At 38.1% G+C, this 17,789-nt stretch overlaps 1 protein-coding gene across 5 annotated transcripts in view; it reads right to left on the bottom strand.

The window, feature by feature from the left end:
• The window catches only part of Ythdc1 (YTH N6-methyladenosine RNA binding protein C1), a 32,391-nt gene extending 15,199 nt beyond the window's left edge, over positions 1-17,192 (bottom strand). For 3 of the 5 annotated variants that reach the window (XM_059274608.1, XM_059274610.1, XM_059274612.1), the window contains exons 1-6: positions 17,087-17,192; positions 12,623-12,658; positions 5,933-6,034; positions 4,503-4,831; positions 3,968-4,391; positions 358-447 (exon numbers count right to left, since the gene is read on the bottom strand). In XM_059274608.1, the coding sequence (XP_059130591.1) occupies positions 358-447; positions 3,968-4,391; positions 4,503-4,831; positions 5,933-6,034; positions 12,623-12,658; positions 17,087-17,114 (1,009 nt within the window). In that variant the 5' untranslated portion in view covers positions 17,115-17,192. Of the gene's footprint in view, positions 1-357; positions 448-3,967; positions 4,392-4,502; positions 4,832-5,932; positions 6,035-11,172; positions 11,281-12,622; positions 12,659-17,086 lie in introns of those variants that run through there. The other 2 variants (XM_059274611.1, XM_059274609.1) reach the window with 2 other exon arrangements.
• Between the last annotated feature and the right edge of the window lie 597 nt (positions 17,193-17,789).

Genomic DNA, 17,789 nt, shown 5'->3' with positions numbered 1-17,789 from the left:
AAAAAATATTTCTCAATGTGTACGAGTGTTTTGTTTTTGGGTTGTTCGAATTTTTTCTCTTTCTTTTTCTTTTTTTTTTTTTGGTATATTTGAACAGTTTCCCACTCAGAAAACTAGTCACTGAATCATCATCTTCCAAGAGAAAAAAAAAAGTGAAAATTGAAAATTCCACTGAAGCAGTAACAGAACAGGATTAAAATAAGAAAAAGCTTAAGTTTCCTCTAGAATTATTACGTTGAACATGCCAAAGTTCAGTTACTAATGGACATCAACAGTTCACACTAAAACTACAACCTCCACACTTTCTACAGCAGGTTACAATCAGTCATCTTTGATCCTAAAATTAAATGGGATTACCTGCATATGACTCTGACGCAGAACTTCCACTTCTATCAAAAACAATAGGTGATATGCCTCGAGCTCTCTTCCTTTCCTTCTTTTTCTCATCTTAAAAAAAAAAAAAAAAAAATCCAGACAAGTTTTTAAAGTATCACAGTACAAAAGAAGCTCTAATAGGCACTTCAAATGAGAACTTGTCCTGGATCTAGTCTTGTTATCCAGCTCTTAAACATTAATCATAGTTCTTCATCTTCTCATTGCTTAACTTCTTCACTGTCTCATTTCAAACAATACTGCTAAAAAGTATGTAATGACTCTGTCACACATTTCAAATAAAAACACATGAATATAAAAGAAGTCAAGTACTTACTTAACTTCTTTATGAAAAAAGTTTTCCACAAGAGAGGGAAATTTGTAAAGCAAATATAATTTTCTTCAATAAAATTTAGTGTGTATTTTTTATGTACCATGGAGTGCTGTATTGAGTCCTGTTGCTTGTTAGAACTACACTACCATCTTTCTCAGAAGTCTATGGTGATGTATGCAAATATCAGAACACAAAGCATTCCGACTAGAAAATACACATATAGACATAACCAAAAACTGATTCCCCACTACATTGAGCTTAATTTGAAAATTTATAAACATATATATATATGAGGATGGAAACAGAATTAAGCTCTCGTGCCTCTTGCCATTGTAATCATACAATGATTAATCCCTTTAACTGGAAGATAAGGAACATAAGGATAAAATATCTTAAAAAAACACAAACAAAAACCAACAATGGAAAGCGGAAAAAGAATGTAGCGGTCAGACATAACAATAACCTACTATATAATACTATATAATGTCAGTTACCTACTTAAAAACTAAATTTTCTTCTCTCTTAATTCTTAGAGTACACTCATTGAGGTTTAGACATGAAAACCTTGACCAAAACCACCCCCAAACCAAGTAATGCTGAGATTCTAGTTCTTCAGTAGTAAGACAACTTGAAAGGCAGGCCTTCAAGCTAAAGAGTACAATACTTGTGCTTCGTTCTTCCTGAGTAAACGAAAGATATTTAACAGATGTGTTGTGTTGTTGTTTTTGAAAGCACTAGTACTCATCAGGATGCACCCTAACACAAGTGTGCAGATTGCCCATGGTACTTTTAACGTATAAAGCAAGGACATCCTGGCAGTTCTTGAGCAACAACACCAAGAACTCGAAAACGAGGCAGTCATTCTAGAACTGGCCAATGTTTTGGTGGGTTTTCTTTAGAAATAATTTCTGTTACATTTTTTTCAAAACTTGATATGCTTAAATTTTCTTCCCTGAACATTTCAAAAGTAAAAACTTTACAAATTCTTTAGCCCAAAAGAGTAAGCCATCTCTTGTAGCTAAAATCCCTCACAGAGATAATATAGGGAAAAGAAAAACAGATCTTGTCCAACTGAATTTATAGTATAACAAACTTGGCATTAGTATATGAAATAGCAAAAGAATTTTCAGCATACTATATAAATAACTTCCACTACTTTTAAGTACATGAACATTAAAAAAAAAAAGCTTTTAAATCGACCAGTGAGTTATTTTATACATTACTAAAAATTCTGAGAAAAGGTAAACTGGAGAAACTGAAATGGAATCTAGAAAACTAGTGATACTGAATTTAAATGTGGTCCCTAATATTAAAAAACTGGCATATCCAAATCAGAAAGTTCCATACTAACCCCATTTTTTCTCTTTTGAGTAGTGTGTGTGTGTGTGTGTGTGTATAAATTTATAACATATAAATTACCTATGTATAGTGTCGTAAGTAGATGTCACATAATGAATTTTCAGTTCTAGGTATCTCTTTTATAAGAATCTATTAATAAAAATTATGGATTTGTTGTAAAATGATATTTAATTTGGAATATATTCTCCATTAAAAAATATGAAGTACTCTACAAACTAACAGATTCATATAAGAACTTTATTAAAAATGAAAACCGTTTCAGGTCCTAATCATTTCAGCAAACCCCATATTTGATTCAATACCCAAAACATACAATTCCTGTAACAAAATTTCCTGTCTCCAGAATTGAAGGTTCTTCGCATTAGCAACTTATTTTGGTTTTGCTTTTAAGACAGTCTTAAACATAGACCAGGCTGACCTCAAACCCACAATATTCCTGCCTTACCTTCTCAAGTGCCTAAGATAACACCTTGCCAATTGACTTATACTCCCTATCCATTATAGAGAATGAAAAAAATAGTCCATTAGCTTGTAAAATGAATGATGGAACAAACTGTTTGTAACTTTTTACATCAAATCCAACTATCATCTATTCGTTTACATACTTCTTTAAAAGACTTCTCTCAAAAACATGTCTAAACCAGGTAAGGTCTGTGTAGAAAGAACTATAATAAGAAAAGTACGCCGGGCAGTGGTGGCGCACGCCTTTAATCCCAGCACTCGGGAGGCAGAGGCAGGCAGATCTCTGTGAGTTCGAGGCCAGCCTGGGCTAGAGCAAGTTCCAGGACAGGCTCCAAAGCTACACAGAGAAACCTTGTCTCGAAAAACAAAAAAACGAAAACAAAAAAAAAAAAAAAAAAAGAAAAGTAATTAAATCTTCACAACTACTACTCAAGTGAACACAAGGTTAAAGCACTCCAGTTGCCAATCACTACAAAGCAGGTCGTCAATTACTGTCATTTATACTAACTACATCATTATTATTTACTTACAACGACCTATTAATGGTAAAATTCTGTAATACAGACTATTATTTCAATTAGGTAGAACATCTAATCTTTTTTTTTTTTCCGGTTTTTTTGGTTTTTCGAGACAGGTTTCTCTGTGTAGCTTTGCGCCTTTTCCTGGAACTCACTTGGTAGCCCAGGCTGGCCTTGAACTCACAGAGATCTGCCTGGCTCTGCCTCCCGAGTGCTGGGATTAAAGGCGTGCGCCACCAACGCCCGGCTAGCACATCTAATCTGATAGCAGCATCCTACAAGAAATGCCCATGATACTATAAGCACCTCTTTTTGCTGTTACCTCTGAATCTTCCTTCAGAAGGGCACCTTGGCCTTGTGAGTGGACTTATGTTTTATTTCACAGATTAACCAACCAAGTAAGCATAAAGGAAAGGTAGTATTAAAGAGATAACCTAATATGTCTCTTACCTAATTTTTCTACAAGATATTTATATTCTTTCTTACCACATCTCAGCCCTCTACAGGATATCTCAGTCAGTTATTTTTGCTCATTGCAACGTGATAGAAACGTAGGGGCATTCTACCATGAAAATGTTCTAATAACTAGTGGAAAGAGTCCATGTGAAGTTATACCAGATGCATATATATCTGAACAAGCTGCTGTCAATGATGTAAATATTAAGAACCTATAAAATCAAATCCTGAAATATACTTTCATATAAACAAACATGGACTCACACAAATTCATACTAAATTCACAGCCAGGAAACATCTTAATAATTTGTAAATTTTACTCAAAATTATTAAAATGTATTACTTGACATTCAGGGAAAGGTAACTAAATAGAAAAGATGACAAAAGAACCCCCAAGTCCTGCTAAAGGGGAGGACAAACCGTCTGGTATTTAAAACAAAACAACAACAAAAACCACAAACAGTACCTGATCCATCTGTTCCTGAACCAGATCTGACAGACCCATCTGTGAAGGAAACAGACTCAGAACCAGAATCACTGGCCTCACTCCGGGTGTCATAGTCATTTCCCTCTTCCTTCTGATCTCTCTCGTCCTGTTCATATTCTTCCTCTTCTTCCTCCTCTTCCTCTTCTTCCTCTTCCTCCTCCTCTTCCTCCTCCTCTGCATCTTCATCCACTTCCTCATCATCTTCTGCATCTTCGTCGACCTCTTCATCTTCCTCTACATCTTCTTCCACTCCTTCCTCCTCATTCTCAGTGTTGTTGCCCTGTTCATCAGAAGAACCACTACTCCCCGTCTCATGGTCAGAGCCATACTCTTCAGAGTTTACTTCTTCCTTTGAGGACTGGCTGGATCTGCTTGCACGTCTATCAACTTCAAGCCCAATTCTCTGATGTTTAAAGAAAAAGGGAATCAGCAGTCATTAACAGACAAGGTCAAGATGAATAAAGTTCTAAAGCCTCAAAAAATCTGCTTTATTATCTGCAATAACATTTACTACCTCAGAACCATCTGGTGTAGGAGACTTGGCCCTTCTTTCAGAATCCCTTTTCCGTAGACAAGCTTTTTCTGGTTGAGTCTTATAAGGTTCTCTAGAAGAACTACTTGAGAGACGAATTTTTCGATCAGCATCTAGACGCTTGTTCCTTTCAGATCTTTGATATTCCTCATTTTTATATTCTGTAACCGACTTTCCTTTTGTACTAACTATTCTTTTATTATTGCTAACAGATGAGCTCAGTGGCTTGGAAATCAACTGCCGTGAATGGATGGAAGGCTTCTGTCGCTTGCTGTCAGTAGATTCCATTCGTTCACTTTTTCTTTTTGATCCTTTAAAATACAATTTAAAAAGAAAGGTAAAAGTATTAGTACTACACGTCATTAATTTCACCAAGATTTACAAATAATATGTATCAATCAATATAAAAAACAATATAAAAATAGAAAATCTCATTTCTTTAAAATATTTCCTAAAATATTTTAACTCCAGAACAAATTTAAACAAAACAGCTTTCCAACTGCTGAACTAGAAGCCCATTATTTGAAAGATTTTAAACGTTATTTTTATTACTTTATGTGTTTGCCTGCATGTATGTGCCCCAGAGATCAGAAGCAGGTGCTGGATCCATGTAATTGTGAACTGCCATGGGAGTGCTGGGAACTGAACCCTGGTCCTCTGCACAAACAAGTACTCTTAAATGCCAAACCATCTTTCCAGCCTCTTGTTTTGTTTGTTTGTTTGTTTTTGTTTTTTTGAGACAGGGTTTCTGTGTAGCTTTGAGCCCTTCCTGGATCTTACACTGTAGGCCAGGCTGGCCTCGAACTCACAGAGATCTGCCTGCCTCTGCCTCCCGAGTGCTGGGATTAAAGGCATGTACCACCACTGACCGGCCAGCCTCTTGTTTTTTAAAAAGTATTTTTATTCATACTGATTGGGGTTGTCTGTTATGCAAAAGTTTATTATGGGCTTTTGGTACTAAATGTCAAGGTACAAGTACAAAAGCAGAGATTTTCCTTAAGAAATTGAATCTCCTGCTGGGCAGTGGTGCCACACACCTTTAATGCCTTTAATCCCAGCACTTGGAGGTAGAGGCAGGCAGATCTCTGTGAGTTCAAGGCTAGCCTGGTCTATAGAGTGAGTTCCAGGACAGGCTCCAAAGCTACACTGGAAACTGAGGGGGAGGGGGGGAGGGAGTGGTAAAAGAAAGAAATTGAATCTCCTTTATTTAAACTGTGATCCTCCCCCCCTTGCCCCGAGACAGGATTTCTCTGTGTAGTTTTGGAGCCTGTCCCAGATCTCGCTCTGTAGTACAGGCTGGCCTCCAACTCAGAGATCCGCCTGGCTTTGCCGTCTGAATGCTGGGATTAAAGGCGTGTGCCACCACTGCCTGGTTAAACTGTGAATTTTAACAAAAATAATACAACTCTTACCTTTTTTCTCATTTTTATCCTGTTCACTCTCTGGATTGTACAGTTCATCATCCTGTTCTGGTACTTCAGTCAAAATATCATCTAAAACATTAAGCTCCCCATCTGCAAACACATTTAAAAATTGGGGAAAAAAAATCAGTATTATTAATCATTTATTTTTTAATACTTACTATCATTTATTTTGAGTAATTAAGAGTGTCATAACCCTCGAGGTTTTAGTTAAGGATTGAGCTCATTAAAGAAGATGCATATAGTTCTCAACTAGCAAACCAGAAGTATACCATATAAGGTATAAAAAGACGGTACACACCACAGCTGAATCACCAAGAGGACACAAATTATCACCACAAAAACTCCAAATATCGCTCACTTAGATCAGAGTAGTAGTTTTGTGATATATGTATCCAAAAGTACAAAATCTGAATGTCTATGAAACACACACACACACACACACACACACACACTTACTTCATGATACAGGAAACAAGACAGACAAAGATAGCCATATCCAAGGTTAACTGGGGAAATAGGTGAAATCCACATGAGACTAAGTCTTAATTTTGTGATTTTTTTTATAATATGCTTAAGGAAATTAAGTACTTAGGGACAAAGATGTATCACACCCACAGTAAATAAATAGTTGAGAGAAAAAAATACAGGCCTGCAAGCATATACCCACATATTCCATGAAGACAGATCAACTTGAAAGGAGAGTGAATGCCAGAGAGAAAATGAGAACACAAACATAAATGTGACAAATGGTAGTACGTACAGAATGCAGTTGGAGTATACAAAAATTCTTTGTACTGCTTCTATAACTACTTTATCTGAAATTATCATTGAAATAGTTTTAAGAATAAAAACTACTGAGACTAAGCAGAGGGTTCTCAAACTCCAGACCAGACTGGGCTACACAACAAAATAAATGTTGCACTACAAAACTCTAAGTATCTGCATCCTGCTAATAATGAAAGAGATTCACTTGTTCAGAAAGGCAACTCCACCTAGCTCACGGCAACTAATAAATCTTCTAGTATAAAAATGTTTGCTGCTCCTCACGTGGGCAGTACTGACCCTGTTGGCAGAGGCGTGGGTGAAGTGGTTCAAGAGTGTGAGAGTGGAATAGCTGGCCACACACCCCTCATCTGCCAGGTGGTGGTAAAAGAAAAGTGAAAGATGACCACCCCCTTTACCAGCTGCAGCCCTTGGGAGAGTGACTCTGCACCTCACTTGGACATAGAGCTGGCCCAGATGGTGTAGCTATGGAAGAGCAGACCCTGAGGGCATGAAAACAGAACTGACCCTGTCCCTTGCTCATAACTGCAAGGGATGAAGTAGCCCAGGGCAATGCTGGAGAGCTCACCCTGGTAGTGAGGGTGGGGGAAAGGTGAGGGGCTGACCAACCCTGCAACTACCCAGGCCCAAAACCAGGATTATGTGTGGCATCCACCCCATGTAAGATCTGCTGGAGCACGTGAAGGGCAGATCCAGGGCTGCAGGATCTCCAGGACATACAGGGTAACATCAGGCTATCCAAGAGGGGTCCCATTAAGGGCCCAGCACTGGTAGTGCAGCAGAAAGCAGAGGCCTCGGACCAGATCAAGACTCTGCAATGAACACTTGCAAGTAAAGACATGGATAAAAGGGTTTACTGCCACTTACTGTGTCACACTACTTCCATGATGAGATTTTTTTCCTTTTTTTCTCAATTTTACTTTATTATGTGTGGGCGAGGGGTTGCAAGGGCAGATACAAAGGGAAGGGAAATGAATGGGATCAAGATTCATGATGTGAAAGACACAAAGGATAAAAAGAAAGTTAAAAACTACCTTTGAAAATTTACGATGGTAAGGAATTATACAGTTATAAAACCTGATGAAACAATTACAGTAAACAACAAAGCCCACTCGAAGCACAATGAGGTTAATAATTAGAGGAAAAGAATCAGGAATGAAGATACCTGTAACAGTTACCACAAGCAAGAAAAAGTGACGCAAAGTTACACTGAAAACAAAAATGCTTCTTTCCATTTATGAAAAATTAGAAAAGTCAATCTGTTATTGGAATGATGACTGACTTCTCTGGGTGCTATGAATATTTATCTGTACTTCATCGCTTTTCTAAAATGAAGAAACGAGTCATATTTCTTCATTTACTATTAGTGAAAATCAAAGTATATTAAATAAAAAGGAACATATAATCTAGATGTGTTTTCACATAAAGATTCTTCAAAGATCGGAATGGCAGTACCATCATTAGTCTCTAAATTAATTTTTAAAAAATATATAAATGGATTAAGGGCTGGAGACATGATTCAGTGGTTAAGAGGGGATCCAACACCATCTTCTGCTTTGTGAGCATCATGCACACATGAGGTGCACGGACATAAAAACACTCATACATATAAATTTAAAAACCTAAACCAAAATTAAACAGCTTGTTAGAAATAATCCAAATTTGGAAGATGTTTAATAATTACCTACTCAAAGTTCTTTTTAAAGTGGCATCAACTCGTTTTTAAAGGATGAAATATATTCATAGAAAATAGTGAAAAACTATAGGCAGATCAGTGAAAATAGGCAAATCTTTTCATGAAATAACTAATTTCAATGAGAAATAACCCAAAAAAACCCAGCATTACACCTCATGTGCTAAATTTAATATAAAAACAAAAAATACACAAGTTAATTTAAAATTTACACCTACATCATAATTCCTTATAAAAAGCAATTTTACAATGTAAAGTTTTTAACAATTTCAAATTTGGGTACTGACTGCTATTTCAGAAAATGTCTACAAACTTTTCCATATTATCCAATGCCTACTTAACAAAACATCTTAGTGCTAACATGTTAGCACTTTCACTTATATGACCATATGAAATAAAGAAGGCATAAAGAACTAGAAGCTCAGGGCTAGAGAGGTGCCTAAGTGGCTAAAAGCACTCGTTCTTGCAGAGGACCAGCATTTGGTTCCCAGAACCCACAGAGCAGCTTACAACCATCCTTGACTCCAGTCCCAGGGTATCTGACCTCCACAGGCATTGGGCAGGCACACAGTACACAGATTTCCACACAAGTAAAAATATTACTACACATAAAATAATCTTTAAAAACAAAACAAAACAGAAGTCAGATTAAAGCCGGGGTGGTCATGCCTTTAATCCCAGCACTCGGGAGGCAGAAGCAGGTAGATCTCTGTGAGTTCAAGGCCAGCCTGGTTTACAGAGCAAGTTTCCAAAGCTACCCATAGAAACTCTATCTCAAAAAAACAAAAAAAGAAAAAGAAAAGATGACCAAAAGTGCTTATATAGTGTGCAGGTGGATATAAGTCTGGAGTTCAAGCTTTCAAAAATCTACAATTAGATGGAGAACAAGACACAATACAAATGTAAAATATTTTAATAGTAGTATGAATTTCAAAGTAATGTGCCCAAAGCCTTGGCTCTATATATCCAGCAACATTTAAAATTCACTTAATACAGAAAACTAATATTCCTCGATGCGTATAGGTTTTTTTTTTTTTTTTTTTTTTTTTTTTGGTTTTTCGAGACAGGGTTTCTCTGTGTAGCTTTGCGCCTTTCCTGGGACTCACTTGGTAGCCCAGGCTGGCCTCGAACTCACAGAGATCCGCCTGGCTCTGCCTCCCGAGTGCTGGGATTAAAGGCGTGCATCACCACCGCCCAGCCGCATATAGTTTTATTAATACTAAGTCTGTAACAAATAAGCTAAGTATACACTCTTATCAAAAAGTTGGCAAATATGTAACCAAGAATTGTGGCTCACAAAGCCTATCTAACCCTTAATAAAATGTTTTACTATTCTCTGGTATAAATAACCATATTTTATCTTCCCTATCACTGAAACCACTAATATATTAATTGAAATAAGATGTACAGGAAACTAGGAGATGAAGAAATTCAGATTAGATAATTATATGACAACTATGAACCAGAAAATCAAGTCTTTCTGAGCTCTAATTTTTTCACTTCTAACCAGACATTAACAAACACACAATACAAATAAAAATTTAAAACATAATGTGATATAAAAGAGGATGGAGAGAGGGTTATGGGGAGCAATGAGGTAGGGAAGATAAAAGGGGAGAAGAATATAATAAAACACACCGTGTTTGAAAATGTCATGTTATCTAATATTTTGCATGCCAATCAAAAAGAAACACAAATAACCATTGGGGAAAGGAGACTTAAACTCCTACTGAGTGTTTCAACCTATAAAACTTTTCCTTACCACAGTGAGATCTTAAACCTTGCCCATCTCAACCCTTTTTTTTCTTTCTTTCTTTCTTTTTCCCTCGAGACAGAATTTCTCTGTGTAGCCTTGGCTATCCTGGAACTCATATGTAGACCAGGCTGTCCTCAAATTTGCAGTTTTACCTGCCTCTGCCTCTTGAGTGCTGGATTTAAAGGTGTGCACCACCACTGCCCAGCCCACCTCAATCCTTTTATAGTGTAACATTTGGGGCTCTTATCATATTTATAATCTGGTTCAGAGCATAGAATCTATTCAATAAGTACATACATGTCCCAATTATCTGAAGATATTACCCTGAGACATGACGCTGTAAGGTAGTAACAATCATTTTTTCATTATTGCTCATGTTTCTGGGTCATCGACTGGGGTCTCTCAGAAGTTTGGAGTCTGATGCTAGCTGAGGCTAAGGGTCTTAAGAATGGCTCAGACACTTAAAGAACAGGCTGAGAAAACCCAAAGTAACTAGGGCTTCTTGGTCTTTTTCTACAGTCACTCTCCTTCATGGCAGCTCCAGTGTGGGTTAGAGCTCTCAGTGTTATAGCCAACACAGAAAAGTGGGCAAAACCCAGCAACACCATCAGTATTTGATGTTGAGACAACTGATAAAAGCCCACCCAGGTTCAGGGAGAGGAAGCACACTTCTTCACTGCTGGGAGAAATATATGAGGGCAAGAGGTTTTTAAAACTAGTAAATAATCTTAATAGTAGGTATTATAAAATAATGTAAGCTCATTCCTCTGGTGAGTTCCTTCTTGGTTATAAAAAGTATACTCTGCATACATTTCATTTTTCAACTTAAAATGAATTAGTTATAAAAAAAGAAACATTAAAAATGTCATGCTATTGCCCTTAAAGACAATAATCATTTCTGTCATTTGGGGGTAAAAAAAGTAACTCTCTCCACTAAAATTAAAAAATAAAAATATCTAGGGCTGGAGAGATGGCTCAGAGGTTAAGAGCACTCACAGGCTGATCTTCCTGAGGTTCTGAGTTCAATTCCCAGCAACCACATGGTATTTCACAACCATCTATAATGAGATCTGGTGTCCTCTTCTGGTGTGCAGGCAGAACACTGTATATATAATAAATAAATCTTTAAAAAATATATTAACTTTAGGACAACTTTCTTTAAATAAACTTTCCATCACACTTTGTCCTGATGTTTTTAACATTATACCACGGCACTTTGAACTGTGGGTTTCAACCTGTTAACATTGTGAGGTGGTGAGATCTGACACCAGTAAAAAGTAATGCATAACAACCAAAAATTAACTCAGAATCAAAATGAATTTGAACCATTTATCACAGCACTTACTATATTACACCAAGAATTTACTGTACCTTGGTTTTGAACATACAACATGCATACTCTGCACTGTGTGTACCATCCCACAACACAAATGAACCGAGGTCTTTTAGTCTACACTCAAAAATTTATGGTCATATAGAAATATAATGGTTTTCTTGTAGAAAATGAAGATGTTTTCCTACAGTCACTTCTCAACATGTGAATATCCGATGTACCTTTAGATTGTATTAGAATATTTGACTTTTACAACTGCTGTTTGACTTAATGATTAGCATATCACAACAATTGTTAAGTGAAGCTTGGCTTGGTTTTAGCAAAGGATTTCCAACAATGTCTGAAACCACTCTAAACATACTTCTGCAGTACAGATTTATGCAAAATGGCATTAAATATTCAACCACCTCTAGTATCACTCACTCAAGGTTTAATTCTTTATGTAAAACTAAAGAGATCATAACTTTTCTCATTAGTATGCAAATTTGTTTTTTTCTTTAAAAGTGAAATTACATTATGATTATCCATAAATGTTTGACATATATTTATTTGTATGTTTATATATCCAGGGCCACACGAATTCTTTGATCTAGGGGTCACTAATGATAAAAGTTTAAGAAGCCCTTTCTTACATACATATATGCATATTTCATGTGTATAGTTACTTCATAGTAAGACCACAGCAACAGCCTCACCTAAGAACAGTTAACAGTAAAAGAAACAGGTTGGTGAATAGCAGCTTAAAAATTCTGTGACCATACAATTCATGTACTATAGAATCCTAATTTCTGTGGGATTAAAACAGTTTCCCTTGGATGTCTACATAGAAAACTAGACCTAAAATCATTTTAAAGCACCTATTTCAAAATTAAACTATCACAAAATGTTATTTAAAAAGGTGAGCAGTGCAATTAAAATTAGCTCAACAAAATAATGATTTCATTCAATAGTATTTCTACTTAGAACTAAGGTTCAAACCCACTCAAAGGCAAAAGAGTCAACAGAAGAGTTACTGAATGCTTTGTTTTAAAAAGGGCCAAATATTTAACATAAAAACCCACTTTAAAAAAAAAAAAAAAAGGACTATTCATCATTGGGGGCCCATATTCTCACCTGAAAACAACCAGCTGGAGCAGTCTTGGCAATCTTCTGTTGAAACAGAGAAGTAACATGTCAAGGCTTTGCAGAGGTGCTCTGGGTTTATGGTAATGAAACTATTAACTAATACTGTCTAAACACAGGCCATACTGGTATCTCTAAAGACAATACTGTTGCTTCTTGTGTTAGCAGTACTTTATCTGCCTTATCCTAGTATGAATATATGTTCGCACTTAGTAATACTGCAGCAAGAGAACTTCAACTAGACTAAAGATTCATTCAGTTCAACTGGCATTGAGGCAGAGGTGAATCGAAGTTATGTCTGTGTTTATACAGTTGTGTATCAACAAGACTACATTCTGAGAGATGTGCAGCAATCCCTAGAAGGTTTTTGTAATCTTCTAAATAACTTGCCCTCATAAACTAAGTACACTGTTAGGCAATATAATCCTATGGGATCACACCATGCAAGCAATTCATTACTGACTCAAATATTGATGGAGGGTATATGACTATACATTGTAAAAGTATGGGACCAAGGACAATTCTAAGTAATCCCATTGGACTGACTGCTAACAAAAACCCAAGTATTGTTATCATATTCTGCAAATTTTCAACCACATTTGCAAACCCAAATTTTACTTAGGACAGTCTTACTTTTAAATGTTGCCTCAATTTAAAAAAAGAAAAAGAAACACAACACTTTTTAAAAAACAAGTTCTTCTCTAAAGAAAAATCTGCAAATGTTTTCTATTTACATTACCTTTCATATATGAAAATCACTGTTAGCCAAACCACTAGCAAATTGAGTTTGAGGTAAAAGTATGGATTTCTAGGTGTATTTCTAGGTGTACGAGGCAAAACAAAGTAAAAAACAAAACAAAACACCCAAAAAACAGGAATCACTGTTCTTAAAGCCTTATTTTCATCTTTAATTCTGCTTCTTGTAGGGTTTTAGATAGAAATAGGAGCAGGATTTTCAAAGTAGCCTAGCCTTAGATGGCTATGTTTTGTAAGAAGAATTCTGAAATAAAATTCAAAGAATTTAAGTGACTTAACTAAAATCTCAACTCTACATAAAAAGGTCATAAGCCTTAACTTCAGAGAGATTGGGGTAGCAATCTTAGACCTGGGACACACAATTTGACCACATTAAATCTGTTAGTCAAAAAACACAAAATATTATTTATTTCAGGGTTCATCACCAGATCAAGAGTAAAAAAAAAACTGAGATGTTAAATACACATTTTCAAACCCAGGTAAGGAAGTTCACTCATTTTTCTTCAACTCACTTTAACACAGTTTCAGTGAGGTCAATGTCCTGCAAACTCACCTTTTGTTATCATGCAAAGTACAGGATAAGCCCTCAAATATATTTTAGTCACTAAAAACCACCATCCTTCTAAATGTATCTAAGTGTTTTGCCTACATTTATGTATGTGCACCATGAAGCCTGGTGGTGGTCAGACATCAGATCCTAGAACTGGATGGAATTAAAGACAGTTGTAAGCTGTATGTGGGTTCTTGGAAACTCAAAACTAGAGTCCTCCCAAGAGCTACCAAGTATACTTAGCTGCTGAGCCATTCTTCCAGCCTGCAAACTATCATTCTTCTAAATAATGTCCAGAGACTTGGAGAAACCTTCCAATCATATTTCCCACTCTCCATATCATCATTTGACACCTAAAGACAGTATCTTAATTTTCCACTTACTTCTACTACAGGTAAACCAAAACAAGAGCCAAAATGGGGAAGGGGTATGTGTACCAAACACAAATTGTTTTACAGAGCCCTTCTTCAGGTAACCAGTTCACAATACTGATGACCACAATATGTATACAAGAGTTGTATGTGTATCTATGTACACAGTAGCTTGTATATGTTTATGTGTATGACTAAAACTCAGCTCTGAACTTTATACTGCTCATGCTCAGTTATTCATGAAGTTCAACCATGTAAATATTTAAGACATAGGACAGTTACTTTAAGAGACACTTATAAACAAGACAAGCATACCCCTTTCCCCCTTGAAGCCTAGATCTAGAAATGTAGAAAGTTACTTGCAAAAGTGAAAATTCATATACATTTTGGGTTAACTATTCTTTGTAGACTATACTGTAGGAACTCAAATAAAATTCACGCAAAATGTTACTTTAACAGAAAAGATGTGCATTTCTTCATTTACAGAAAAATGAAGAGCTGGGGATGTGGTTTAGTAGTAGAGTACTTATCTGACACACACAGGGCACTTTGTTTCCCAACATCATCAAAAAACCAAAACCCGAAACAAACAAAAAAACCCACAAAATGGTCAACTCTGATTTTCAACTTTACTGTGTGGACAAATTGTCAACCTAGTAATTTGTCCAAGTATAGAGGACTCACTGATGAATTATAGGAACTAATGTGTTTGTTACAAAGCCCAATAAATTAAGAATTCCTAAGACTCTCTTTAAAATTCAATCTGTGACTAAGACACAGGAGTTGCAATTTTCTGCCAACTGAGACTTTTTAATTAAGAACTTCTAAAACGTAGAATTTATTAAAAGCTTAAGTTTTGACATGACTAAGGTTCTTATTAAATATATAACATGATATTTAACATTCTCAATTTTCCTTGTTAAAAATGTTACTTATTGATTCTAATTTTACCTGTAATTGATAGGTGTCTGACAATGGTCAAACCACACTCAACACTTCCAGTAGACTACTAGCTGTTTGTACAGAATAGATAATCTGGATTTTAACTGTAAAAAGAATCACTGGAGCCAGGAAATTTAAATAAATCAGTTAGAAAAATTAAGTTTTAAAAAACCATTTCCAATAATTCTAAGCACTGGTGACAGTGATACCACTAATTCTCAATAATAAAGTGTTTGGACCTTATCTTCACTATTAAGTCCATTTCTAAAACTAAATGATCATTACTTTTCTTCATTTTGCATTACTGTATATTACTCATTTCTAAGTTAAGAGACAATACATGGACAATGGAGTATTTTTTTGCTTTTGTGTTTGGTTCACATTGCCTAACATAACAGGGCAGCCACTGGAAGTCATATACTTCGAAGTCATAAATCTTATCCTGACAACCAAGGTTTGAATGAATCTTTAACTGTTGATAAAATGACCTTACGATCTTTTTAAAACTGACTTTACTATAATAAAAAACTGGCTTCCTTTATTCACTAACAGAATTCTTTGTTCACATTCCTTCAAGATGTCTCAGGAGCAACTCTGAGGTGTTAGTTGAAGGATAGAAAATAAAAATGCAAATAGTAGATGAAGAATTACTTAAGCCTTTAATCCCAGCACTCAGGAAGCAGAGGCAGGTAGATCTGAGTTCAAGGCCAGTCTGGTCTATAGAGTCAGTTCCAGAACAACCAGCCGCTACACAGAAACCCTGTCTCAAAAACAGAACAAGCACTGCTTATGACAAAGGCATTATCATAAATATATTCTCACTCATTCCACTTCCAAAGCCCATCTTTATCCTAAAGCAATTTATTGAAGCATACCCTATTGACGTAGATCAGAAAAACACAGAAAGTTTAATCTAACTGAACAAATCTCCATCTCAAATTAATGAGCCACACAGAGACTTGAGAAACATAGGGCAGCAATTGTGGTATATTTTCATTATACTATCACAAGACTGCCACGGTAGCCCAAGCGCTGAGAAATACCTCAAGGCAAAATCCAATCTAGACCACCCTCCAGCGAAGTACTGATCTGGAGGCTACACTGCCATCTGTGGTCTCAGGAAAGTCATTCTTTCAGAAGAAATGACATTTTATCAACTTAAGTTCTTCCATTTTACCAAGTCTCTTATAACCCACACCTATGTATTCCTGGTTGTACCTTTTAGGAGTTATACACTGTATTTCTGGATTTGGGCTGTATGGGGGAGGTGGGGCGTGTTATTGTTTCCTAGCATCTTCCTTTCTAAAGTTGAGTGCCCGAGGAATTAAACAAGTATTTGCTTCTCTAGGAAAGCGGTTAGAAATTACTTACAGCTATTTCTCGACATCAATAACCCACCCGTTATCATTTAAACGAGCCTCCTCACGAGTCTATCAACGCTAACTATGACACTACTTTCGAAAAAGTCAACCAGAAAGAGAGTTCAGAAAATACGCATTACAGCCGCATAATCCTACCAGGAAACAAGCCCGGGGGCAGGCAACTCCGAGCAGGCCCTCTCCCCCAACCGCTCCCGGGACGACTACACGGTTTTAAGTCCGCAGTGAAGTCCGGGCCGAAGCAAAGCCCTGGCCCAGGTGTTAGGCCCCATGGAGACCGGGACGCCGGCCCAGGCCAGGCCTCCCCGGGAGCGGGTCACTGCGCGACCGCCCGCCCGCCCGCCGGCTCGCTCGCCCGCCCGCCGCGAGGCCCTCCCGTCCAGCCCCGCCCGCAGGCCGCGGCCACTCGGTCCCCTCGCCCGCCGCCCACCGGGGGGTCCCCGTCCTCCGCTCTCACCTTTCTCCTCCCGGCTGTCGGCCGCCATGGCTGCCCTCCGGCTTCCGCCGCCGCCGCCGCCGCCGCCGCCGCCGCCACTGCCGGGACGCGAGTCGCGCGGGCGCCGCAGCCGCCGCGGCCGCAGGCGCACGGGTCCGTCCGTCAGTCCGTCCGTCCGTCCGGCGGGCCGCGCGCTCCGGCCTGACCTGCGCCCCTCGGCTCCGACGCGCACCCTGCCGCCCGTCCTCTCTTCTCCTTTCCCGCCTTTCCCTCCGGCCTCGGGCGGCCTGGGCTTCAGGCTTCCTGTTGGGACGCAGCCACCACAGGGACAAGGGGGAGGGGAGAGAAACAGATGGCGACGGCGGGCGGCGCTAAAATGGAGCCTGCTTCCTGCCTGAAACAATCCCGCTCCCGAAATGCCTTGCGCTGTTTACGCTCCGTGCCTCCCGCGGAACGTCACAGGGGGAGGGACGGAAGAAGCGGGACGTCAGGGGGCGTGGTCTCGGCACGTCGCCCCGCCCCGCGCAGCCTGGACGTCCAGGGAACCTCCCTCCTTCCAAGGGCACAAGGGCACGTGGTTTCTGGACTTGGCGGCCGTGCTTCCCACATGTGTGTGGGGGGGAGGGGGTGCAGATTTCCCACCTGAAACGTTTGGTAGGCCTTGAATGGTGAATGGGAGACAGAATCTGAGGCTGTTACGTAATGCTCTTTTATTTATTTAGTA

Source organism: Peromyscus eremicus, chromosome 10 (genome assembly GCF_949786415.1).
Source record: "Peromyscus eremicus chromosome 10, PerEre_H2_v1, whole genome shotgun sequence".
NCBI classification, from domain to species: domain Eukaryota; kingdom Metazoa; phylum Chordata; class Mammalia; order Rodentia; family Cricetidae; genus Peromyscus; species Peromyscus eremicus.
This window is presented reverse-complemented; position numbering and strand designations above follow the sequence as displayed.